Source organism: Tyto alba, unplaced genomic scaffold (assembly GCF_018691265.1).
Source record: "Tyto alba isolate M040663 unplaced genomic scaffold, T.alba_DEE_v4.0 Super-Scaffold_46, whole genome shotgun sequence".
Lineage (NCBI taxonomy): Eukaryota > Metazoa > Chordata > Aves > Strigiformes > Tytonidae > Tyto > Tyto alba.
This window is the reverse complement of record NW_024881322.1, coordinates 6,996,292-7,022,834: the sequence shown is the minus strand read 5'-3', so window position 1 is coordinate 7,022,834 and position 26,543 is coordinate 6,996,292. Positions and strand designations below refer to the sequence as shown.

General features: G+C 33.4%; 1 protein-coding gene across 3 annotated transcripts in view; it reads right to left on the bottom strand.

Moving 5' to 3' along the window:
- The window catches only part of ULK4 (unc-51 like kinase 4), a 241,264-nt gene that overhangs the window by 212,211 nt on the left and 2,510 nt on the right, over positions 1-26,543 (bottom strand). For 2 of the 3 annotated variants that reach the window (XM_042806318.1, XM_042806320.1), the window contains 16 exons: positions 26,190-26,387; positions 23,886-23,985; positions 20,766-20,905; positions 19,209-19,371; positions 16,464-16,565; positions 15,557-15,640; positions 14,618-14,693; positions 13,897-13,989; positions 11,963-12,084; positions 11,760-11,832; positions 9,303-9,402; positions 8,714-8,818; positions 6,568-6,628; positions 4,404-4,585; positions 2,907-2,953; positions 2,038-2,116 (listed from right to left, as the gene is read on the bottom strand). In XM_042806318.1, coding sequence (XP_042662252.1) covers positions 2,038-2,116; positions 2,907-2,953; positions 4,404-4,585; positions 6,568-6,628; positions 8,714-8,818; positions 9,303-9,402; positions 11,760-11,832; positions 11,963-12,084; positions 13,897-13,989; positions 14,618-14,693; positions 15,557-15,640; positions 16,464-16,565; positions 19,209-19,371; positions 20,766-20,905; positions 23,886-23,985; positions 26,190-26,327 — 1,665 coding nt within the window. In that variant the 5' untranslated portion in view covers positions 26,328-26,387. The remainder of the gene's footprint in view (positions 1-2,037; positions 2,117-2,906; positions 2,954-4,403; positions 4,586-6,567; positions 6,629-8,713; positions 8,819-9,302; positions 9,403-11,759; positions 11,833-11,962; positions 12,085-13,896; positions 13,990-14,617; positions 14,694-15,556; positions 15,641-16,463; positions 16,566-19,208; positions 19,372-20,765; positions 20,906-23,885; positions 23,986-26,189; positions 26,388-26,543) is intronic. The other variant, XM_042806319.1, reaches the window with a different exon arrangement.

The following is a 26,543-nucleotide window of genomic DNA, read 5'->3' as shown; positions in this document are numbered from 1 at the left end:
TTACAGAATTATATTTTAATACAGTATATAATGCTGGTTTAAAGGTTTATTTTGCGTTTTTTTTTAAAGCATCACACAACATACAGTCCACAAGATTGCTCAACAAACTCACAGGTTCATCTAGTTCCTCTGAGGGGAGGAGAGGAGAATACAACTGTAGATCAGAAATTCCTAAATGACTTTTTCCTACTTTTCCGAAAAATGAACTATCAAGTTTTGTGTACTGCCTACAGTTATCTGATTTTAGAATACATATGTAAAAATTAGTTTAAGACATGAAAATATTAGGATTCAATTTTTTTTCCTCATTCTAATTTTGTGTAAGCATTCTAAAATATTTTTAAAATTCAGAGATATTACTTTGGGAGAAGAACTTGGAATTAATGTCATTACAGCAAGCACAAATGATGCCTTTTTAACAGTATTAAAAAAAAATTCTTGGTTATAATTTAAAAAATAAAACCTTATTTCCCCAATGAATGTATATAAAAATTATTTTTAATTCACATAAGAATGAAGCCAGAAAGTGAGAATGAAAATTATTTTTCCTTTCTAATCCTCCAGTTTAAACATCACTTGTTTCAGACTTAAGTTGTTTTTTGAAGTATATGCATATGTCTGAAAATGCTAAATTCCATTTATGAACAATTATAATGTTCATATAAAAAACCAAAAAATTAGAAACACTTTGAGCCATAATATTATTTTGTTCAATGTAAAAATATTTCAATCTATTGCTTTTACATACACAAAGCAAACTAGGATATATATTTTCTATTATGAGAACTAGGAAGCTGGGAAAACTACTGCTGAATATATTAGTGCTGAACACCGGAACAAACACCTAAAGTCAAAAGTTATATGGACATCTCAGAAGTAATTTTGAGTATTTTCTCTGCAACTTTTAAAGATAAATATCAGAAAAAAACTGCCACATACAAGAGCGCACTTAAATTGCAACCTGGAATTCAACTGACATGCAACTGTCAGTATTGAAAGACTTTGACCAAACTTCAATGACTGTAAACATGAGGACTCTTTCCCCACTCTGTAACTTTATAAAACGCAAAACCTACATAATAACAATGTTGTTTTGAATTCAGATTTCACTACAGAATTGAAATGTTAAGCAACACAGCCAGATAATCATAATAATTAATAATCATTAAGAATAAACCAGAGAGACATAGAACAACAAAAAATTCCTTAGCTGCATTGTCAAAAAGTCAGCTATTAACCAACAGCTACATGTTCCTACATACCAGATCCGTACAGTATGGAGGCTACACGTGTTTAGCAGTTGCTTCTCACACTCAAAAACTCATTACAGTCAAATCCTGACTTGACATCATGAAGTAAAAATAATGTCACATTCACACTTTAAACAGATATTAAATAGCAGATTCTGTCAAATTTACACAATTTGTCTGCATGTGTCACGTGCATAAAAGAATGGTAAGATCACTTTGTCTAATCAGTCTTCTGTTTAAGTCAACTCCAGAACACACAAAATTAAAAAAGGATTAAAAGTATTTTTGTTCTCCAAATAAAATTACCTGCCCTTCATTACATATATTCTACAAGAACTGTGAGGTATCTCAAATTAGTCCCATCTCAGTTGGGTTTTGGAAAAAATAATTTATAAGAATCAATAGTACTATTTTTATACTAATTATAATAATCACATTTCAGCATAATCAAATATGTCAACACTTTCTTCTTGTTACACACACACGCACAAGAAGTATGACAGTGACTAGTTAATTTTCTGAAAAGGAGAGAAAAAGGCCAGAGTTTTACCATTGCTGTGTAATTCTGCCACAGGTTAGTAAAGATCAGAACCACACCTACATAGAAAAAACTCAGAAGTTTACATATTTAACTGATTTAACTATATTCCCATTTACACATAAGAGAAAAAAAATAAAGCAGGGCAAAAAAAAAAGAAAAGAAGCTGTGAGTCCAGCATAAATAGTAAAAACCTTAACAAGACTCCCCCCCACATGAAAGTTTACAAAAAAAAATATTGAAAGTTACCTCAGAAACAGGTACATTTTCTCCAAGTTCAGATGTGTGTAATGCCAGTAAACCAATCACTCGAGCAACTTTGGCACGTCTGCGTATCAAATAAATATTTTGTAGGTGTAGAAAAAATATCACAAAAACATTTATGTCTTGTTTATATTTTACACATATTGCTAAGGGCAGAAAATATTTGAAGCGTTATTTACTGCACAGATTTTCTAGTTTCTATTTTCTTTGTATCACCAAATTATTTGAGTATTTCAGTTCAATTTGTCAATACATTCACGCATAAAAACATTTCTTTCCCTTAGCACTGAAGAATGGCTATTCATTAATTTGGTCGTCTTGCTAATCAATCATGCTCACGTTCAGTTTTCACATAGCAGAGAAAAGCCCTATGGATCATTTTAAAGTTTTCAGTATAGCTGACAAAACAGAAATTAAATCTCTATCAGCAAATCAGTTTTATATGTTTCATTAAAGAAAAAATTGAAATAATAAAATCGTCATTTATGAAACAAACAGCAGATGGTACTATCACATTGAAAACTTTCTGACAGGAATTTAAAAAAAAACAACAAAAACTATCATTATAGTTATTTTACTATTATGGTATGGGTTGGTTTATTCAGTGATTTTAAGTAACACTATTTGATACACTAAATTATGTAACTTGTAGATAAAATTTTACAGATTTTTCTAGAGGTTTTGGTCCTCTAAAATACAATATATAAATTCAATGCTGAAAAAATTAAATGTTATATACACCATCATACTCTCAGTCATTTACCACACTCCTCAAATACTCTTTTTAATTAATATCTTGAATAAAATTAAGTCATAATTCTGTATTTGAACAAATGAAAGTAACTGTTACTTACATATCCCAGTTGGCAGCTGCCCGGAGCTGCTGTATCAATGTAGGAAACTATAGTTTAAAGAAGATAAATAAATAGAAGTGAATTTCAGTGATGTGGTATGTCCCAATGATAAACAAAAAATTGAAAATACCAGTAATTTCATAGAAATGCATTTGGATAAGATTTGCAAAAAGTATTATCATAGAAAAATACTGTAGATATTATCAAAACATTGATTTAAAAAAAAAAAGACTGAACGTAAACCCACAATTTCTTTCTGTATTCTTACCTGCTAAACATGTATCACTGTGTTAAAAAAATACATTTTTTAAATTATGAATAACACTATGCAGAGGAAAAAAACTCTGATACCTTCATCTACAAACACAGAGATCATCATATAGTATTACCAACAAGTACTTAATAAATTAACTTTGTTTTGTGAGAATGGACAAAAGTAGTTGGCAAATACTAGATTAATGAATGGACTGCTAATACACATAATCAGCCACTTAAGAACCAAACTGCACAATTACTTATTTCTAAAATGTTCTGTCAACTGGGAGGTCAGTTATTATATTACTGTCCCTCCCAAAATTATCCAGTGATAATGGAATACACCCTCCAGCAATGCTGTTTCTTGTTTTCACAGGAACTCTATGGCATTGGATCTACCACTGCTTCCAACCCAAATGTTCTCCATTTAATTTTTCTGCCAGTTAAATTTTGTCTTTAATATCTTTAATATCCAATGATGACACGTGTCAGAATATGACTCTGGCGCATTAGTATAAACGTACGAGAACAACGTAGTTTAATTTTTATTACATAAACTGAGAAGTGCACATCTCGGGATAGCCTCTGTGATGCTTTTAGAGGATGGGAAAACTAAGTGTATTTCTTTTCTGCACATGCAATACTCAGAAATATGTTAAACCATTACAGAGAATATTAATAAAATTGTTTGTCTGGTGGAAAACTGTCTGGTTGAAAAGTGAAACCTCCATTTACGTATACACTGAAACAGACCCTTCAGAGAGCACACTCACTCTTTGAAGCAGTGCTTAATGTAAGTTTTACTGTATGTTCTTTTGGCAGTTTTTCCTGCTATTCTTTACAGACATATGGCAGAATAAAATTGATTTAACAATTCAAACATTAACTTTTTTCAGCCTTTTCTGTAACGTACTGATTTAAGAACAACAACATTTTATCATATGTTATTTCACACTCTCCATCAAGGTTAGTTTTTACCCCAACTTTTTTACTAATACAACATATCTATATGTAAATGTATCTGAAATAATCTAAGGGAAATAATTAGTTTCCCTCAGCTCTTTTAAGAAACCTGACACAGAATTTACTTTAGTAATTTTAAAAATTACTTTGTACTTAATTTGCCATACTATTTTTGTCAGTACACCAATGATTTCTTAAAGTATAACTAAAAGCAGCTGATTTTTGCTACAATGGCAAGTACGTAAAACATGCTGATTGCTTCAAAGCTTTGTTATTTACCAGCTGAGAGCTAATTAGCCTGCTTGCAATTTCCTTGTGGACAGCCACAGTACACAGATAGTACAGTAAGTTCAGCTTAGAACGTGCTGCTCCTGTGTTCTTCTCAGCGGAATCAAGCAGTGAACACACTCGTTGCAAGAAGTCATTCCAGTCCATGTCTTTCATAGACGATAACTTCTCAGCTAACCATAAGAAGCAAACAAGTGGTTAAATAAAGATAATGGATCTCTGATGTTGCTTTAACACACCGGAAACTAACACCAACATGAATAAGTAAGTTCCAAAGTTTGAATCTAATTACTATTTTAGTACTTAAAATAATAAACTTTATAATTCATGTCTGAAGATTACAGAAATCAAAAAAGAAGTAAGAAGAAAAACATTGCATAAAAATGTAGCAATAAAAGCCTCAAAACATTTTTGAAAGTGAAACCCTGCTACGTCCTTGGACTTCATTTAAGCAAACATCTATTGAAGTTATAATTAGGCAAGGTAGTAGTTGCTGTCCTTAATCATTACCAATTCTTAATAAGAAAGTGCAGTTTCATTAGAGTAAATCTGAGGTAAAAACTAATGAAAGTCAGCAAAATGTCCTCAGAATCAATAAACTGAAAAGGTGCATAGTTACTCATATAGATAGGTATCCACCTAGTTAAGCCTTAGTACTATCAGAACGTAGATTAATTCAGAAGGAACACAAAGAAGTCAATTCAGTAGGACAATTAACAAAAATCCTGTGGTCCAATTCACTGACCACTGTACATAAATAGAGATTTTTTTCAAAGACTTCCTTATCAGTCTCAACAGTTAATGTCACTCTAGAAGCCCTACATCACATCAGTTTTGGTTAGTTAGTTATTAGTAACTTATCTGCCACCCTGATACACTCCAGTACAGAATATTTAAGAGCATGTCTTCTGTCTTTTACTCCAAGTTTACATTTAAGTAACAACTCCTACTAATGAAGGCAATTAAAGTTTACATTAGTAAAAGTGAAAAGAGGTTTGAATTTCAGGTATTTATCTTAATTTTTCCTTACTGTCTTTAATCATTATTGACAAGCAGCATCAAATTCAGTATCTTCAAAACCAATCAGAAAGTTGTCCAGAAAAAAGCTACAACCCTGAAAGCGTTACAACCACTAAAAATACTGTCTGATATTAAATAAATACAGACAACAATAGTCAAACATATCAGAACATCAGTGTGATAATTTAGTTACTTAAATGCAATATGAAATAAAATACCACCCCCTTAGGCAATTCAATCTGATCATTTTTGACTAGAATATTAGCCAAATTAAAAATATTTTCTGTTACTGCAATCTTGATTGGGAGACTGGGGCATGTTGTGTTCCTTTCCAACTATAAAATCTCTTCAACAAATTAACTCCCCAGTATACATACTCTATAGAAAGAAAGAAGGAACTTTTATGTCTAGGTAGAGGTGCTATGTGAATTCTAGAAGGACTACATATCCAGATAACATCCCCGTTCAAGCACAGTCAAGTGCAATAATACTTCCTTAAATATACTAGAGGAAATTTTCCAGGGAAGAAATGTTACACTCATGACAATAAGCAGCCTTTTGTTTTCAGAAGTAACAGCAGTCTTTCTAGACATTAAAGGCTAACAACAAAAACACAAACCCCAAACAAGTATCTTTTGGGACATGATTCCCATAACATTTCATGATTAATGGTGGCACTGGCAAGGCGGCCTAGTATTACAGATGATCAACACTTGCACATTTTAAGATCCTGTTTTCATTTAATTCCCTACCTTTGTCAAATTTTAATCTATTTGGTTGAATATTTGAGTTAAAGTATCTCAGTTGTTTTAAAAAAAATAACAAAGGAAAAAAATATGCTGTTTTTCCCACATTAAAGCAGCACTCGCCGTCTCATTTTAAAAGCTTTTGAGCATGAACTTTTAACTGATGAAGGCAGAAGACAAAGGAAGGGCATATAACAGCACTTGAAAAGTCTACTCAGAATTGGTCTAGCTAGAAACATTACATATGCAACTTCAGTTTCAGAAAAGTTATGAGTTCTGCAACTGTGACAGCTCATCATTATATACAAAAAGAGCCTATAGGTCTTGTGACAAAGAGTTACACCATCTTATGTAGAACTTCAGTTTTAACAACTCCAGCAGATCCATACCTGAATATGTTGGTATATGTAAAGTTTTCGAGTCAAATCTAACTGGTACTTGCTTCATTATCTGTAAAACAAACACATTACAAAAAGTCTTAATACATTTGTGGAAATCTCTAAGTAGTTGAACATGAAAACACAAAGATCCAAAATCGTACAGGATGGATGTATAAACCACTGTTGATTACTGAGGCATTTTCCAGTTTTCTATGTATCTCTTCCATGCAGATATCTGAGTTTTAACTCTATGTTTTCAATATAATTAAATTGTTAGTATTTCCATTTAGGTGTGGTGGTTTTTTTTGTTTGTTTGTTTGTTTTTTGGTTTTTGTTTTTTTTAAATGGGAATACAAAATGATAGGATTTTTTCAGTTCACATTATCATCTTGCTTGTATGCAGGAAAAGTACTTGTGCATTTGGGTTTTAAAAGCTACAGAAAGGAACTATGCAGCTGAGAGCTCATGGAATGTTTTAATTCATTGCCATACAGTAAATACATACATATGCAACAGATCATTCTAGAACATAAAAAGTCATACTATCCTCAACTAATCATTTGTGGGTTGGTCTTCTTTTCCCTACAACACATCATTTTCTGGTACATCATGAAATTGGATAACTGCTCAGTGATTGAGCATTTGAATGTGATTTTCAGTAACTAAAGCATACAAAAAAGGTAACTGTGTACTGGAATTTAGCCTTTGACAGATGAAGTCTCTGTGTAACTTGAGAGCTCTTTTCTAAAAAAGGTCTTCAATTCCATACATCTGCAGAACACAGAGAAATTTTATAATGTAAGCTGATGTTTCAGCTTTTCAAATTCTGCCAGCATCTAGTAAATCCCTTTCTAGGAGATTAAATTGCAAGCTCTTCAGCTTTACCATGTGTCAGTATCATCCTTTAGTCTGAGGATCGCCAAGTATGCAGTGACTCTCATTACATGTCACTGGAATTTAGTGTGCTATTTTACATTAAATCTGAGTCTGGCATTGCATGCTGAGGAGATTAGTCTCCATGTGCACATTAGCATGTGCACTTACCTCTAATCTCATCTCTTGTAGAAAGAAGAGAAGCAGTGAAGCGCTAAGGGTTTGTGTCAGAGCCCTCAGACAGAACTGAGAATTTACAGGGGTGGCATTTAAATGCATAATTACCTTTGAACTTCTCCACTGGCAACAATGTCCTCCACCCCAAAGACACTAAAAGAGTATCGTTGGGTAGTTACTTTAGCTGCACAAGATCTTTCATTTTTGAGGGTATTAGGAATTCCATTAAAACAAACAAAAAAATTTGCTATATGAAAGCAATACATCAATGAAAAGCTGTAAGACATTCTTAATGAGCTACATGCTCAATTCCAATGAAAAATGTTGCATTCCCTGCATCCGCCACTTGCTGCATACAGTTGCTAAAATTATTTCATTTTTTTTGCACAGAAATAAAAGGAAGACTAAAGGGGCTCTTGCCTATCATTCCTCCTAGCAATACTACACGTGCCCATACATGCACATCACATTGTCAATGCAGTGCAGAGCTCTGATTCTTTTTTGGTCTTCTCTTTGCTGTCAAGCAAGTGTCAGTCTCTGCTCAAGAGACTCATTGCAAACTGTTATCACATTAGAATCCATATCAGAGAAGTTGGATGGATATTTCTTGTAACTTCAGGTCATCTTTTCCAGAGAAGACAAGTTCACATTTATTAGATACATTAGCACATCTGAAGTTTAGAGAGTAACAGAAGTTATTCTGTAAAGGTCTAACTCCTAATCTAGATGGCTTCCTAGATGGCCTTGTTTTGAGTACACCGACACATGGTTTTGTGTTCATTTCAGTAATAGGTATCAAAGAAAGTTATCAGAAAACAAATCTACACGAGTAGTGAACACAGCAATTAGTAGCTTCTACTTTTTATAAGACATTTAATATTAGTGTTCCATCTCAAAATAACTCAGTTCTCCAAATTAGCAACACAATAGTATGATAAAAGACTGCCAAAAAACTGCATGAGAGTTTGCCAGATCACTGGGTGGAACTGCTTTAAAATGAGAATGATAAAATACAGGAAAGGAGTTTCACCCTGATTTGCAATTTAGCTTCAAAAATAGCCTCACCCACAAGTTCCTGAATCTTATATATTTTATTTTGCTATACCTTTGGATTGTCAATGATTGGTGTTATGATAAGATCAGATTCAGTATAAATAAGCTCTTTCAATGCTGACTCCATATCCTGCTGACTTGAGCATGTATTTTTAGCCTAGAACAAGAACAAAGGTTTTTAAAAAACTGTTTTGCACAGAAAAATAAAGTTTATATTTATTCCCCAAATATTTCATTTCAACATCATAGCACACAGTTTGGCCATGTACACAACATATTCTAAATTGCTTTTTATTGATGCAGTAGCAGATAGGGTCAACTAAATATTATCATAAAGAAACATGTCTGAAGAAAAAGCACCGAATCCAAAAAGCAGACTGAGAAGAAAGAAGAAAGAATTATCCCTTTTATATGCTGGGGAAAAAAAAAAAAAAAAAAAAAAAAGGAGACTAAGCATTTTCCTAACTCATACATCTGAAGTTCTGCAAATACTTTTTTTCAAATAACTTGCACACTGTAGGAGGTGCTTTCTTGTTATAATTATGGAAGGAGGGAGAAGAAAGGTGACTTTGCCACAGACTCCAGGCTAAAATTGTAACTGTAACAATACCACCAACCCCTAATAATATTTTTCTACTCACCTTTTTCAAGCATGAATCACTTTGTGGAGAATTCTGGATCGGGGCAGTAGTAGTATCACTTACTTCTATTGCAATGCTAGTTCTAGGTGTGGGACGAGAACTTAAACAAAAGACAAAACAGGAAAAAAAATACACTACAGATTAAGTTTCAATACAAACTACTTCTTTGTCGCTTCTTTTGAAACTTTCATGCCATACTGTAAACTTTTGAAGCTGACAAACGTAAATGATGCTATCCATTAGCTAAACATGAACTTCTTGCCTTTAAATATGTCCTGACAATGTTAGGATTTATTTGTTGGATAGAAACGTGTGGTTTCTTTTTCTGTTATTTTTAAATTAATGTAATTTGATTATTTTATTACCCATAGTCCTTATCCACACTGGATGCTAAAACATGATTATCTTAATTCCTGGTAACAAACAACATACGAAGAGAATTAACTCGACAGAAAATTGAAATTTATTTTATGTTATTCTCTTCTGACTGCTAACTCGTAGCTAGGTAATGAGAATTAAAAACTGCCTAATTCTTTTGTACCCATGTGAACTGGGTTTACTTTTCAGTTTTTCTTTTTAAAAATAGTGTCAGCTAATTAGACAAAGAAGGAAGGAGAGACCAGAACACTGCAAATTTACAGTTTTCATAAAGCCACTGGTGAACTTGTTTTCAGTAGTATACATTAATTTAAAGTGTTTAAAGTCAACTTTAGAATTATTAAAATTGGCAGGCCAGGAAACTAATTTAATGAACAACTTCAAATGAATCTGTTTTCTTGATTAGCAGAAAGTAATATACATATTTCGTTGCTCATCAGGTTTTTTTATTAAAAAAAGCTACTAAATTAAAAATATGAACACCAAGCACAATTAAAGATATGCATGAAAACCAGTGACCAAATGACTAACACGGTCGTCCTCAATCTTATTCTTATTTTGTTAAAAAGGCATCTTTTAACTATTTTCAACAGAAACTTAAAGGGCATAGTGAAGGAGTGTCAAAATATTATTTACTAGCTAGATAAAACTATATAATATATCCTAATTTTTATGGTAAAAAATATAACAGGATCTGATTGGAAGTTTAAGAAGTCTTATTTCCTAAACAAAGTATGATTTCTAGCTAGGAAGCTGAACAGATTATTCTAGCTTCCCACATGCTTCAAAACATGAAGATTTGTTAAATGTATTTTTTTCTAAATCTAATTTGCTTTCATACTTGTTTGAGATACAGAAAATCTTTCCAGTTCTGAGATGGTTTCTCAGTTTAAAACAAGACAAGCGATCATTGAATTGACCTAGTTGAAATGAGTAAAATCTATTCCCTTTGCACATGTACAAGAATCTACTGCTGTTAAAAGCTGATTAACTTCTTCAGCAGCTAAGTAAATTCTGGTACCAAGTGCCAGGTCAGCAGCTTCCTCTCACTTCAGTGTTTTAAAACTTTAATAGGTAACACATGCTACTTCCAGAAGCTAAATCACTGAAACAAGGAGAATTTCAGAAAATAATTTTTTTAAAAATTGTATCACATTTCAAATTTCATATTAAAATAAATGTACTTTTTGTAAATAAAGTATGTTGATGTTAAAAATACATATTTTTTCTGCTTTCATTCATGACATAATTTGGATTACCTGTTGCTATACCAGAGTGTTCATAATGCCATTGTAACCTTTCTTTTCAGCAGATTGCTAGAGCATATAGCAAATGCTATTTTAAATTACTAATAGTATGGGTTTAGCTGTGATAGCAGTTAAGTGAGATTAGAAGTAATACTTTATTAAAACCAACTGAAATAAGTAGAAAAGTAGGCATACTAACACGTACAAATCCCTATTTCAGGTTATGCAAGAAGCTTGAAAGGGCATTTAATTTCAAACTGGAAAATTTCTGCTTGATGACGGTAAGAATAGTATCTATTTTACTAGATAATCTTGGCTTGAAAGCTAGTACAAAGTTTCAGAATCAGGCCTCAACTAAAAGAAATCACTGTTAAACCAATCACTACTTTTATTCTAATGTAGTACTTAGTAGATTGTTACCAATAGCTTGTGATGAAACGCTGCAGGCAGAATTTATTAGTGGATCTTAAACTGAATGTTTAATCTTGCATATTTAAAGTAAGTATTTTCAAAGCCTATTTTCATATAAATGAAGAAGAAAGTTCTAAATAAATTCTTCCGTTTAGACAGACAGCTAAGAAATCACAAGTTTACTTTCAAAAACCAGTGTAATAAAGCCATAAAAGCATTGCTTTAAGTACATACACTGTTTTTGCAGCTCTTCAAAGGCATCCTAATATTAATTAAACTGGTGATAGAAAATTCAAAAGACGACAACACTGACAAAATGTTCAAACACAATAATAAGATGTTTGAAGAGACATGGGAAAAAAAAAACACAAAAACATGCAGGTTTTCAAGGGTTTTCCAATTGTTCTTTAGGTTTTCATACCTGAGAAGAAATATGGATTCATTTGATTCACCATCAACTGCACTTTTTGGGCGCAATTCAGTCTGAGTTTCTACTGAAAAGAGAATGTGAACTTGCATTCAGAAGTTACCAACATGCTTATTCCCCATGTTTTATTTGATTTTAAGATTGACAAAATTCACAGGACACAAAATAATTCAAATTAATGTAATGAACAGTATTACCTATTTTGAAAGGATTAGTTGGTAGCTTATTATCTGCTCTTGAAGATGACAGGTTATCTGGATCTTTATGAATATCCACTGGCTCTATGGCACTGCAAGACACTGATGACTCTGTGTCTTCACTGTTGTTGAATAAAATATATTAATTACACAGATGTAAATAAAAAAAAAAAAGAGGGATCATATCCATTATTTGTTGCAACTACGAGCACACAATTTATCTAGAACAGCATACTACTGTAATATGTGTTACACATAGTTTTTATATTTGTAATGGCAATGATGAAGAAGTAGTTTACAGCAAATGACATGGAGAGTATTAAAAATTCTCTAGACGCCTCAGTGGAACTTGCATGAAAGAAATTAGAAAAGTTAAATTATTACCCCATAACACCAGAGGCATACAGAAATATTGAAAGATTCAGAGACCATTCAATCTTCACAGGAAAAGGTCACAACAAAACTACTTCTAATAATGAAGTCTGTAGCCTAGATTAAGATGAATTAGAACTACATTTTTTGGCATGATGACTTACACGTCACACTTAATTGCAAGTTTATTCATTCTGGTTGCTTGGGTTTTTTTCATATACCCCTCTATCATTCACACAGAAGTGGGTCATACAATCTTCCTGAAGGCTCTCCAGGATATCAAATACTAATCAAATCCACATTATGAAGAAAATAGATACATGGGCCTCACAGTTGGAAAAGAAAAAGTATGGAGGTTCTTTTTGCATGTCAAGCCAATGTCCTACATTTGTCATAGTTGTCAATTAGTGCATACCTCAGCAGATATTTCAGAGGCATTAGAAAACTCATAGTAAGGTCAAATAGCCCAATATTTAGTAAGAGATTAAGATTCTTCTGATTCTCTGAAAAGTCCTCCAGGATGAACACTGTGGTGGAGGTTGGCAAAAGTCTTGCTAAAACCTTGAATAAACTCTTACTTTGTGGTATAAACTTTAAATCTTGACTCCTTATCTGCCTTAGTGGTGAAAGCAGTAATAAAATTAAAAGACAAAGAACTGTATCTCAGGTTAGAATAAGTGTTAGTAACAAAAATACTGCAGCACTGGTATCAGAAATAGGTATTAAACAACACAAGAGAGAATTTTAAAATAGAACACAAAAACATTCAGCATTCTAAAAGAAAACTATTTTCACATTAGTTTCCTAGATTGGAAGCTAAAGTATCTTTTACACATTTAGAACAAAAGAACAATTAAAAAATCAACACTAAATATCCTAATTCAAAATTCAAACCAAAAAAAAACCAGCAAGGTAACAGGTGTTTTGAAGAAGCTTAACTTTCTAACACCGAGAACCTACTTTCACAAAAGGTCTGGGGTTTTCTGAATACGTAACAGTGAAGAGTAGTACAAATTTAGAAAAAAAATAATACATTAGAGTAATGGTTTATGTCATAAGCAAAGAGTATGGGTCAGCTGCATTTGCAAGGATATAAGGCTGAACCACAAATCTACGATGCTGTACTGATAGCCTTTGTGAAGCTTTGTGAAGCCTAATGCATAAAAATAAATCAGAAAACCTCACTAAAGATAAAATTGACCCTTATTTATAATTTCTTTTTAAAGCTTTTGTAGAATCTTATAAGTCATATTACTGTGCATCATTTTTACTTATTTCTTTATATAACAATGAGAGCAGCTAGTTCAGAATGATATTTTAACACATTCTATAGCCAGGAGGAAGGAGTTTGTTGAAAGCAAACAGTGTAACACTCTTAACAGGATAATACAATTCCTAAGCATCCAAAACTGTTCACTGAATTGTGTAAAACTCCATTCACCAGTTAGTTAACAACATGAAAATTCAAAAATGAGAAAATGTACAGAAAACCTTAATAAAAACATTTATATATTTTTTCCTTAGATTTATTATAAAAGAAATCTTCCTTGAACGTTCAGTACCTTGAGCTTGTGCCTTGGCTGTCTGCAGAAACACCACAGTGTCTAAGGGATCCTTTCCAGAACGGATGCTGTAGTAGGTCTGTCCAATTCAGCCTTTTGAAAAGCAACAAACAAACTGAAAAAGCAGTAGCAAAGTACAGCTCCACAGAGAGATATCAGACTAGGTTTTGAACCCAGGGACACTAGAGAGCAATTAATCCTGTTGTTTGCTTTTATTTTGTCAATAAATAAACCTTCTTAGAGGACAAAGTTTTTGCCTCAGATCAGACTGGATAATTCACACAACATAGAAGTATGAGACTAAGAATGAAGGAAACTGCATAGCCAATCCCAACATGTAAATTATCTGAGCTACCCCAGAAATTATGATCTTATGTTATTTAACAACATAACTATATCAGCTTTAAATCAAAGCCTCATAGAACAGATGTGCCCATTGCCCTGGAAAAGCAAAGCCATCCAATTTTAATCCTGCCCATCATTTCTCTTACAAAGTTATCTATTTAGCACTGGCTACAAAAATACAAAGACATCATCAAAACATTAGTTCTGTATATCTTCATGTAAGAAAAAGCACAATTGGTACTTTTATATGATGAATTAAGTAATTTTTGCATTCTTTGTAATCTACAAAATAATATACATACAGCACCATAGCAATTATTTTCTCCAAAGGTAAAAAAAGATGATGTAAACAACTGTCATAGATTAGAAAGTTTACCTTTTCTGAGGATCCTTCTGAAGCAACCCATCAAGCAAACTAATGAACTCAGCAGAAGGTTTGTGAAAAACAGAACCTGTAAATAAAAGCATTTGAGAAGATTAAGTATTTATCAGTAAAAACAACCATCACACAATGTAGATCAAGTCATTATCTACAGATCACACTAAAAAGTTTTCTTTAATAGTAATTTCATCTGAAATAATCTGAATGTATGAAGAATATTAAATATAAGATCTTTGCATTTCAAAGAATCCTCAAAAAAAACCACAAAACAAACATGCTACCACTGCTCAGTCAACAAACTAATTAAAATTGCTTATACGTTAAAAAAGCACCCTCCAATTTTCATATAGCTATCACCAAGAAGTGGAGTTGAAATCTGATTAAATTGATATTAAATTTCCCAAAACCATGCCAATTTTATGAAGATGTTTGTTACACCCCACTATACAAAAAGGGGTTTATAAAATTCTTATTTAACTGAGACAGACTACTTCTGAGAGCTCAGAATCATAAAATACACTTTATCCACTTTGAAAACAAAATCTCTCTTAGAATTGAAACAAATAACAAGAATTCTAATTCTACAGGCCACCATTTTCACTACATTTCTATGAACTGAAAAAGAGCTGCTAATATTTAAGGGTCTCCATGAATACTGCTGATGCCCAGAATGACTGAGATGAAAAATTCCATCCCAGAAGGTAGATTTACTTTTAATTCTTAACACTAAATGGTATGCCTGTCTGTCAAAAGGGAAAGAAGCTTTCATCACCAACAGGGAAAAAGTTCTTATCAAAGGAAGGCAATAATAACACTCGCTTCAGAGAGCTAATTGATTCCTACAATCAGCCTCAGAAGAAACAGTGGAAAACAAAATTTTAACTTTGTCAACATTGCTCTGATTTGATTCATTAATCAATAACAGAATGTTACCCTCTGGTTTAGGTGGCAATGGATCTTCATACAAAATCTTTTCAATTAATTTAGAAAAGCTGTCTGATAAGAATGGTGGTCTTCCTACAAACAAACAGAACCATAATTCACAGATTAGGCAAACTTCAAAATGGCTGTCAGATGCAGATATATGATGAGCTCATTTTCCTGAGGAAACAGCTGAAGAAATAAACACCCTCAGTCTGAATTCTATTTATCAAATTCTATTGTCAATTTAAATAAAAACCTTGGATTATTCTACCATGAATAGCAAAAGAGACAGAAGAGGCAGCAAAGATGGCTTCATGGAGGTCATCATGCTAGTCCTGTATGAATCAGCAATGAGACAACAACAGAGAGTCTAGGAAGAAATCTCAATATCTAGGTAACTGTGTCGATCCAGAAGATCAGCGTATTGTTTAAGACTTCAGAAGGTTGCACTGGAATTGTAATTAAATTTTCCTTCCAGCTGCAGCCAATGCTAACAGGTACTTTATCTGCAGGAAACGAAATAACTCTGGTTTTATATTAGTGAAACAGTTTTCTCTTTCAAATAAACTGCATCCAGAGCTTAATACTGAGATTAAAAACATTACGCTGTCAGAAATCAAGGACTTTTATAATTTTAAAGCATACTATTTAAACAATACATGTTGTTTAGTATCATCATGTGTATATCACAGTCAAAAGGACAACTTCACAGAATTACTTCGCTTGATTACGTGATAAAGGCCATTTTGTTTTGATTTTTAGAAGTATAGTTAGTATATTCTTCAAGAAATCTTTAAAACCTGTCTTAAGTTTTTCTATGTCTTAACTTCCCTAGAAAGGTAACAATAATTTACACTGGGACCATGACTTATGTTTCCATTACCACAGATATTAAATAGATACATAAACATACAACCTGAGAACATTTCATAAAGTAAACATCCCAAGGACCACAGATCACTGGCTTTGGAGAAATCTCCTCCCTTTATTGTTTCTGGAGCTGTGTATAACGGAGAGCCTACAAAACACAGTATGTATAATGCACTTAGATTATTCATTCAGTATTTATCCTGTTCACCACTTCAAATGTTGTCTCCACGCTTCAGTGATTAAGGGAATATCTTCACTTAGTAACTAAGATGATTCAGATATAAATGTAAGTACTTTCCAAGGAACATCTCTCCTATACTTTCACTGAATTACATAAGATTACATATGCTATTTTATTGTTTATTTCACTTCTATTAACCCATCTGGCTTGTGCTACACTTTCTTAACACAGTGATTAATGCAAAGAATGTTTTGATATGCCTTGACAGCTTCCAGAGCCAAGCAAATTGAGCAGAATGGTAAACTAACATAACTCTCATGTGAGTAACATAAATAATTGTTACATTGGGTTTATTTAGTTTTGGTTTGGTTTGTTTTGCCTTTTTTTTTTTTAAGTTATCCCAAGACATAATGAAATTAGAAATCTCTGTTACAAAAACAAGGCAGCTAGCCTCCTACATCACTGATCTAAACTAGTTATAGCTATTTTCACACTAAAACACTATGAAAACATCACATATCAAATCACAGCAGCTTAATCACAAACCCCTTTTGTCTTGTTATAGAAAAAGAAACATACAGTTCCTGTTTCTACAGCAGTTTCCACCTACACACTAATTCAGTTCTCAAAAATCTCTAAACAAATTACACAATCTCAGCAAAAGTGTCAATTTCATACTCCTTTAAAAAAGTTCATTTTGGAATGATTTGTTCTTGGTTTTTATTTTTTTTAAGCGACAAAAGGTCATTAACCATACACATCAAAACAGCTGTTCTGAAAGGCAATAGGGAAAGAGATTAGGTTTGTATTTCTTCCTGAATAAAGATCTGTTCTTGGTCATAGTATTTCCAGTGTGGACTTTCAGCAGGAGACAGCAAAGTATTAAGAAAGTTCTCTTTGTTCCCATAAAATATTGCCAAGAATTCCATTATTCCCGGTAACAGTAACTGCTACAACACATCATTATCTTGGAAACAGAGGTCTGTGACATGCTCTGAGGTGATGACTAGTAAAAGTTTCAGAAGATTAAAACCAAGTTTCTGATTTTTTCATATTCAATATAAAAATAACATCGTATATGCACCCTACTGCATTGCATGATCTGCTGGTTGAAACTAAAGCACAGTAACTTTTTCATACTTTAAAAAGAAATTATAATTTTTAAGTAAAAGGTACTTTTTAAAGTAAAAGGTACTGAAACAGTCGAGCCTCAAACTAGAAATCACTTGGACCATTTGCATCAAAAAAGACAGTCAAAGTACAGCAGTGCAAAACCTCCAGTGAAAGAAGCTGCAGTTCTGTGTAGTACTTAGTTTATTTTATGTATACATTTAACATGAAGTTAATGGAATTTAGTCCTAGACCTCACAGAAAGCATCTGCAGCACAGACTTTTGAAAAGCCCATAAAAAATTCCATAACTCAATTTTTTTCTGAGACAAAACAGTATTAAGTCACTTTATCATACTTCCAATATGTTATTTCTTCATTCTCCAAGTGCTACTTTATAACTGGAGCACAAAAGTTTGTAAACAAGTGATTCTTGTTGCTACTTCCTCTAAACTTTTTCTGTTTGTTTCTTTAAATACAGTCATATATCACCTAAATGCCAGAAATACAATTTTATCAGTTAGGAAAGCCAGTTTCAGTTTGAACTCTGAACTTCCAAAGTTTTAGGGACCTTCCATAGTCTTCATCAAATAGCAATTAATAATTAAGCCTCCTTAGCAAATCCAAACCAGGAATTAATACTTTTAATTTATTAGCTACCTCAAAGCATTTCATATCTCGTTCATATACTCAATTTGGGGGTATTGTTTGGTTTGGGCATTGGGTTTTCTTTTAATTCTTGAAATTTTGCTTCTTTTTTTTCAACAAAGAAAAAAATCAAGAACTGTTTATAAAAAAAATGAGAACATGTTCAGCATAAACAGTTTGTACATTAAACTGTACTGCAAGAATTAGATGTGAAGCTGCAAAAATAAATTTAGAATAAGCCATCTCCGGTTATTTTATGTTGAAAGTTTGTTATACAAATATACTACTGTGTATAATCACCTACATATGAGCTTCAAACCAAATAGTAACCTCAGGTGTATTTACAAAAACCAGGAAAGTTCAGGAATTGTTAATATATCATGTATTTTATGACAGATGGAAGTGTATTTTTCTGGTTCTTAGTTAAACTGACTTTGCAAAACTTGGAATTACCACCATATACTCATGAACACAGTTTCTCTTCTTTCTACTCACTTGCAGGTGTTGTTCTCTCTGTAAATTACAATCTCTCTAAACAATCTCCCTTACAAGCTAAATTTTGATTTTGAGCTTACTTAAATTCCCATGTGCAGGATATATTAAACCTGCTTACAGGAAATGTACAGATCATGCTTCCCATTGCAAAGACACAGGCAAACACATTAATCTTTACAATGATAACACAACAGAAGTAATTATTCAATTTTTGTAGAAATTTAGTTAGCCTCAATGGAACAATAAACAACTATTTTATTTCAAGGTCTTCTCCCCAAATTACTACAAACAAAGGCTTTTTCCAACTTCAATTCTGTCACTTCAGTGTAAGTTAATTTTCGCTAGTAAAATATCATACCTCGAAATCTATTTTCCAAGTGTCTTTGTGGAATGCTTTCACTGACACCTCCTTCACCTTCTTCAGATCCAACTAATGCAAAAAATTCTTCCAAGTTTTCACCATCCATTTTAGCCAAGCAAAAATTACTGAATTTCAAAGTGCCAGGCCCTTCCAGCAGAATCTAGAAGAATAAACAAAATCCAACTTACAAGCACCATATACTAAAACTGGTGACTGCTGAAATTTCCAAAACAAAGTATATGAATTTTTTTTAAAAAAAATATTAATCTCAAACCATTTAAGTACATAGAGATGATCACTATAACCAAAAACACTAAAAAGTTATTTTAAATCAACATCAAAACTGTCTTTTCTCTTATAATGCAAAAAATTACAGAATCTCACAATAGAAACCTTAAGAGGTTTAATGTGCACTTTTTTTTTTTACTCATTATCAAATCTAAATTAACAACAATGTGACTACAGAAAAGAAAGTAAAAGTAGTGAAGAAGTGTAAAACTGTATAGGAAAATAAAACTGTAGTAAAAAGAAACATTGCTTGATTTCAGGAAAAAAAAAAAAGTATATCTTCCTAATTTTCTTTAGCAGAAAATTCCAAAGATTTGGTCCAATGATGAGGGGATTTTTCTCTACGTGGTCACTGCTTATTCTTGAAATTAAAAACTTTATAATCCCAAGAATGCTGTTTGAAGAAATAAACCATTCAAGTCAGATGCCAGGAGTGGGACATGACGGGGGGATGTAGAAAAAAAGTAGTCTTACTTTAGCACTCTGTATTTTTTGTTCAAAGGAGTCCTTCACAGGAACTTTGTTCTTTGGAAGAATAGAGAGTCACCTCCATTATGCTTTTTTCATATTTTTTTTTAGTGCTTTATGACTCATTAATGACAGAAATTGAGACTAATTGTGCAAGATTTTACAGAAAATTCAGAGAAGGGCATCTTGATCACTTACAGATAAAAATCAAAAATAATTACTATTAAGCAAGAATTTTTGGCTATAGTTATATTCTAGTGACTACGTATATTAAAAACAAATCTGGACATTGACAAAACTATAAATAAATTCCACACACATACATAAAATGAGAAACTATATCAAAATTGTATTTTTATGTAAGAGAAAGATGATAATTTCAATGGAATTTGAAACAAATAGAGAAGGTGGTTAACAAAGAAAGTGTACTTAACTTTACTCCCTCATTCGTACTTTCTATGATTTCAAGTTATTCTGCAGCATGATAGAAGAGGTATAACAAAGTTATGCGTCCGAAGACAGAGAACTAAATTAATTATTTCATTAATTCAAATCAGTACACCAAAACAAAAAAAAAACTATCACATTTTATCAAATATACAACAGGGAAATAAATCAATTATATCATAAAATACTCAAGCTATAGACATGTCTCTCATAGTCTTCACATATATTATCAATCTCAACTGGCCTCCAACCTGAGGTAAACCTTTTCCAAACAGTAAAACAGAAATAATGAAATGGTCATGGCATACGAAGTAACATGCAGCATCCCCAATAAATAATATACCTTCTTACCTTTCCAGGTGTCAGTTCACAAAAGATAATTCCAAGCTTATGTATATGATATAAACCAGTAATCAAATCAACACCAAATTCTCTCACTACATCTTCAGGTAGATGTTCATCTTGAGTGATAACAGATTCTAGAGAACCACCTGAAATGTTTACACATAGTCAGCAAGTGCATATAAAGAAGATGCCATACAAATAATTCCCAAGGACATTATATAAGCTTCTTCAAAAAATATCAAGAAAAGATCATTATCAGTAGATATTGAAAATATCTTTTGAGATTATCTAATAGTTACAAAAACTAAGATGTACACAAAAAATAATTATTTCCAACACTGTGACAAAAATCATCATTTTGACTACAATTAAATTGAGTGCATGACTTCAAAATTACTTTAATATTGACTTATTATACAAAGGAAATAGGAGGGAAAATAGAAACCCAGAAACTGTGTCACATCACCGTTATCGTACCCAATGGGTTTATTCAAATTTCTTAACTAGATCCTTGCTGCATGAGCTAGAAGAATAAAGAATACCAAGAGCAGGTTATTAACTTCTGTAAACAAGTGCTAAAGCTAATGACAGAAAATTTTCCACTGAATTCACAGACAACAGAAATAGTAAAACTGGGTTACATTTTGAGGTCCTGAGGTCAACAACATCCAAGAGAGAAATTCTTCTGTTTGTTCTTTACACATTATATTTCTGTACAGTCCTTTCCTTGACTCATGTGACCCAGTTCTTTCATTTTCATCCTTTTCCTCTACCTCTTCTTACTTTTTTTTTCTTTTTATAAGGAAAAGAAAAAATTGAAAAAAAAAAAAAAAACCAAAAAAAAAAAAAAAAAAAAACACAACAAAAAACACACACAACCCACAAAACTAGGACCAGGACTAAACTTCTACTTTCCAGGCTTCTCTCACAAATCCCAACTTCCTGCCCCAGCAAGTCCTACTCATATCTCCCCGAACTTCTCAACCTAACATGAAACCCTTCTCCATCCTTCCAAAATCACCACTCTCCTCTGCTAATTTCCAACCAACCCCTCCTCTGTTTCTGATCAAATTACACATACAAAGCTTTCCAAATAACCCTCATAGACATCCTCTACCACCTGTGTCCTTCCCTGGGCTTCACATTCACTCTCCCTGCTTTTCCCCACTGATTATTACCATTTCTCTGTCCTTGCAAAAATCTCTTCTTCCCCCATCACCTACTTCCTCACACCCCATTAATTCTCAGCCTCATCCCATTTGAGCCATTCCTGTCCTCATTGTTCATAGGACTTGACTTCTAATCTTGTTTCCCACAAGATCATTTCTCAAACAATATTTCTCCTCCTTCCTGTCCCAGTCTCCTATCCTTAACTCCACATTCCCATCTCCCCCAAAAGCCCTTTCCTCAATCTCACTTGGTCCTTTATTACTCCTGCAGCAAACCTGTTCCTCTGAGACTATGGTCTGTATTTCATGAATTATCTATATGTTTCCTGGGCTATCTATATTTTACCCAAATCATACAAATTAAAAAAAAAAAAAAAAAAAAGACACAAATTTAAGTCCCTGACAAAATCAAGGCTTAGAAGAGAAAAGGATACTAGATCTTTTACTCCAAATCACATAATAGATTTTCTTGAGCTTTTTTTTTTTCCTTTGCTCAGTAGTTTCTTTCAGAGAATAGCAAGACTAAAAGGTCTGTCATCACAGTATTCTTCAAATCATTCAACATTAATGTATCTTAAAATTATTTTCCTTCTAAGCCTTTTTTATGCTGTTTAGTAAGCCAGTAATTCCTTCAAAACAAAGCCCATATTACATATCTATAGTAAGTCCATCATATTGAATTACTGGGTTTTATAATGTATTTAGTGGACTACATATAGAATAATTCCATAATATGACCAAGTACACAGAGAAAAAGATTATGAAATCAGAAACACAGAAGCATGCTGCATCTGATAAGAGAAACATCTGTCACCCTGAGACAAGTGAGAGAGAGATCTTCCATATTTCAAAAGCAGTTTTCAAGACTCTACAAAATTAATAAGACTTATAAATAGAAGAAGTTATGGATTTAAGTTAGTTTCAAGGCACTCTCTTTGCAGCCAACTGCAATACTGCAAGGTAAATATACATGATAATTGTTCAAATGGTACTTAACAAAAGTCTGCCTGTCTAAAAATTTAAATATGTGCCCATAAATCAGGCTAAGTAAATAGACCAAAGCCTCCATATGAGCCATTAACTTCACTTTCAATCGCTGAAAGAATGACCTGACTTTTTTTCCAGAACTTGTAACTTCTTTTCTTCAGTAATTTTTGAAACAGAATTCTAGGTACAAAAAAAGGCTGTGTGTAATATTGATGTTTACTATGAAACAAACTCTGGATACATGCATCACTTGCACAACTGGCCTTCTTTTCTTTCCATGTGGAGTAAATCACACTATCTGGAGTTTAAAACATGAAGTCATCACAATTAGAGAAAGCTTTAAAATATTTCTTTAATGCATTGATGAGAACCTGCCAGAACTCAGTGAATCACTTAATAAAATTCTGGGTTCTCAGAGCTCCCACATTAATGTCGTAACATAAAAGTCAAAATACTTCTACTGAACAGGAAGAAAAATTATTTGCTATTAGCTACAGGACTATCCTTTGATTTAAAAATTCATGTGAACAACATTAAGTCATTTGTACAGTATAACTTGATTTCCTCCTTGCTCTCTTTATTATTGTATGCTATAAAATGAAGAGACACAAAAGCTGCTGGTCCTTAGAAAACTTTTCTCAAGTCATTTTTACTTAAGTACCATCCAACTATTCAAAATTTGGTTTTAAGTTCCTCTGATTAGCCCTACTCTTCAGCTATTAAAAACCAACATTGTGTCACATCAATTAACATTTGATGTACATATACAGTGAAGGAAAATACAATTTCAATTGATTTCTAAAATTGTTTCCAAAAGTAAAAAGTTTTTTATATAGAAACAGGATTCTCAAGTTAATAATCAGATAATTACTAAGCTTCTTCAAAGATATATTTGTTGTGGAGAAACTGTTATAAGAAATCTCTTACAAATACTCGCTCTATAAATGTTTACCTTTTGAATTTATCTTACCTGTGCATAATTCCACCACAAGCCAGAGATGGTTGCTTGTTTCATACCACTCATGAAATGTCACTATATTCTTGTGTCTGATTTCATGAGTCAGACGAACCTAGAACAAAGTTTTTAACATACGTAACTGTGGGAAAAAAAAAAAAAAAAGGCAATGTAGGACTTAAGGTAGGAGTGGGAAGAGACAATACAACCTTACTCTAGATGAAGTTTCTTCTCTTACCTTTCTCCAGTGCACTAAAACTAGTTTCCGATTCAAGTACTTTAGGTTTACATGTATGCTGAGAAAATATAATTTTCCTCACAGACCCTGCCCAACTCACCTCTTTTTAAAAATAAAGAAAAAAAACCCTGAATGTTCCCCAACCCCAAATTATAAGCATTATTTAACTTCCTTGCATCATTAAAACAATAACAAACTGGAAATCAGAATTTGGAGTTGAACTTGCATTCCTACTTTCTTTTTTGAAGAGAACACAAGTGTGAGACAATATGGTGAATACAGTAAAAGGAAGTAAAAAGAAATTTTTCAATCATTCTTAATCTTATCAGGCAAAAGCAATTGTTCAAGGGTCCCTGGAAATCTATACCCCTACATGGACCAATCTGTGCAGAAAACTCTGTATCTTGTCAGAGTGGTACGTAAGGTAACCCCAAGGGCCTTCCAAGAACAAAATGTTTAGACTGAGCAGATTCATTAATCACCAAATAAATGATCATTGAAACAAAGAGAAGGAATATGAAACGGTATTGGGTTTACATGGCAAGGATTTGGCAGCAGTGAGGGGGATGAAGGGTGGCTTCCGTGAGAAGCTGCTAGAAGCTTCTCCGTGTCCAACAGAGCCAGTTCCAGCCAGCTCCAAGACGGACCCACCGCTGGCCAAAGCCGAGCCCATCGGTGACAGTGGCAGCGCCTCCGGGATAACATATTTAAGAAGCGGGGGAAAAACCGCTGCGCAACAGCAGTCAGGGAGAGGACTGAGAATATGTGAGAGAACCAACCCTGCAGACCCCAAGATCAGCGAAGGAGGAGGGGCAGGAGGTGCTCCAGGGACCAGAGCAGAGATTCCCCTGCAGCCCGTGGGGAAGGCTATGCTGAGGCAGGCTGCGCCCCTGCACCCGTGGAGGAGCCCGCGCTGGAACAGCCGTATGCACCCAAAGGAGGCTGTGACCCTGGGGGAAGCCCGTGCTGGAACACGCTCCCGGCAGCACCTGCGGTGAGAGGAGCCCACGCTGGAGCAGGTTTGCCAGTAGGACCTGTGAGCCCGTGGGGGGACCCACGCCGGAGCAGTTCATAAAGAACCACAGCCGGTGGGAAGAACCCACGTTGAAAATGTTTGTGGAGGATGGTCTCCTGTGGGAGGGACCCCACTCGGAGGCAGAGGAAGAATGTGAAGAGGAAGGAGCAGCAGAGACTTGGGATGAACTGACTGCAACCCCCATTCCCCATGCCCCTGTGTCACTCAGGGGGAGGAGGCAGAGAAACTGGGAGTGAAGATTAGTCTGGGAAGAATGGAGGGGTGGGGGGAAGGCGTTTTAAGATTTGGTTTTATTTCTCATTACCCTGCTCTGATTTGATTGGCAATAAATTAAATTGATTTCCCCAAGTTGAGTCTGTTTTGCCCATGATGGTAATTGGCAAGTGATCTCTCTCTGCTCTAATCTCAATCCACCAGCCTTTCATTGTATTTTCTCTGCCCTGTCCAGCCGAGGAGGGGAGTACTTGGTGGGCACCTGGTGTCCAGCCAGGGTCAACCCACCAGAGAAACAAAATTTATGTACTGGAAAAATAAAGTATTTTGAATGTCTAACTGTATCAGTTCAAGTTTCTTTTCCAGAAGGTATTATTATATGTTTAAAACTTTGCCAAGGTTTTACAAACCAGAATTGTTTTACCCTAAATGCTATTCTTTCATCAAAAATACGTTCTTCTTGGTAAGTGAGAAATTGATTATTTACTGGAAGTTATTACTACCACTGGATTTGCACAACTAATAACAAAATAAAGCAAACCACTACATGCAAGTAACTCTTTTTATGAGTTCTCTGACACATCACAGAAACAGTAAGCCTGTAAACATGGATTTATGCATGCGATTTAAACAACAATAAACTTGGATTAATAAATACATTAAAAGAAGACTATTTAAAGTATAAGAACTTAACATCTTAAGCTGATCTAAATGGTGACAAACTCCGTGTAAAGAAGCACATGGTATTTTTCTTTTACATTACCTGTGGTGCAAGGATTTTGTAAACTGTATCTTTTCAAAGATTTAGCAGGAAAAAATAAAATATACTTACCCAGTTTGTTATTTCAGCTCTCTTGCATTTATCAGTGCAAATAACAGCAACAAAATTAATTGTCCCCTTTCTTCTTCCTTTGTAAACAACTGTCTTACTTCCTCTTCCGATCTCCTCATACAGAATGAAGTTCTCCATACTTAAAGATGCTTTACAGGTAATACATCGGAAACATGGAATTAGTCTCAAAAAATAAACCTTTAAAGAAAGTAGGAAGAAGGGGAGGCACTCAAATTTAATATTCATTGATGCATAGTATTTATCCTCCCAATTCTCAAAAATAGGGATTATATACTTCCAGCAAGATCAAAAATAATTACTTCACAGAAGGCTTCCTCAGAAAATGCGATTAAA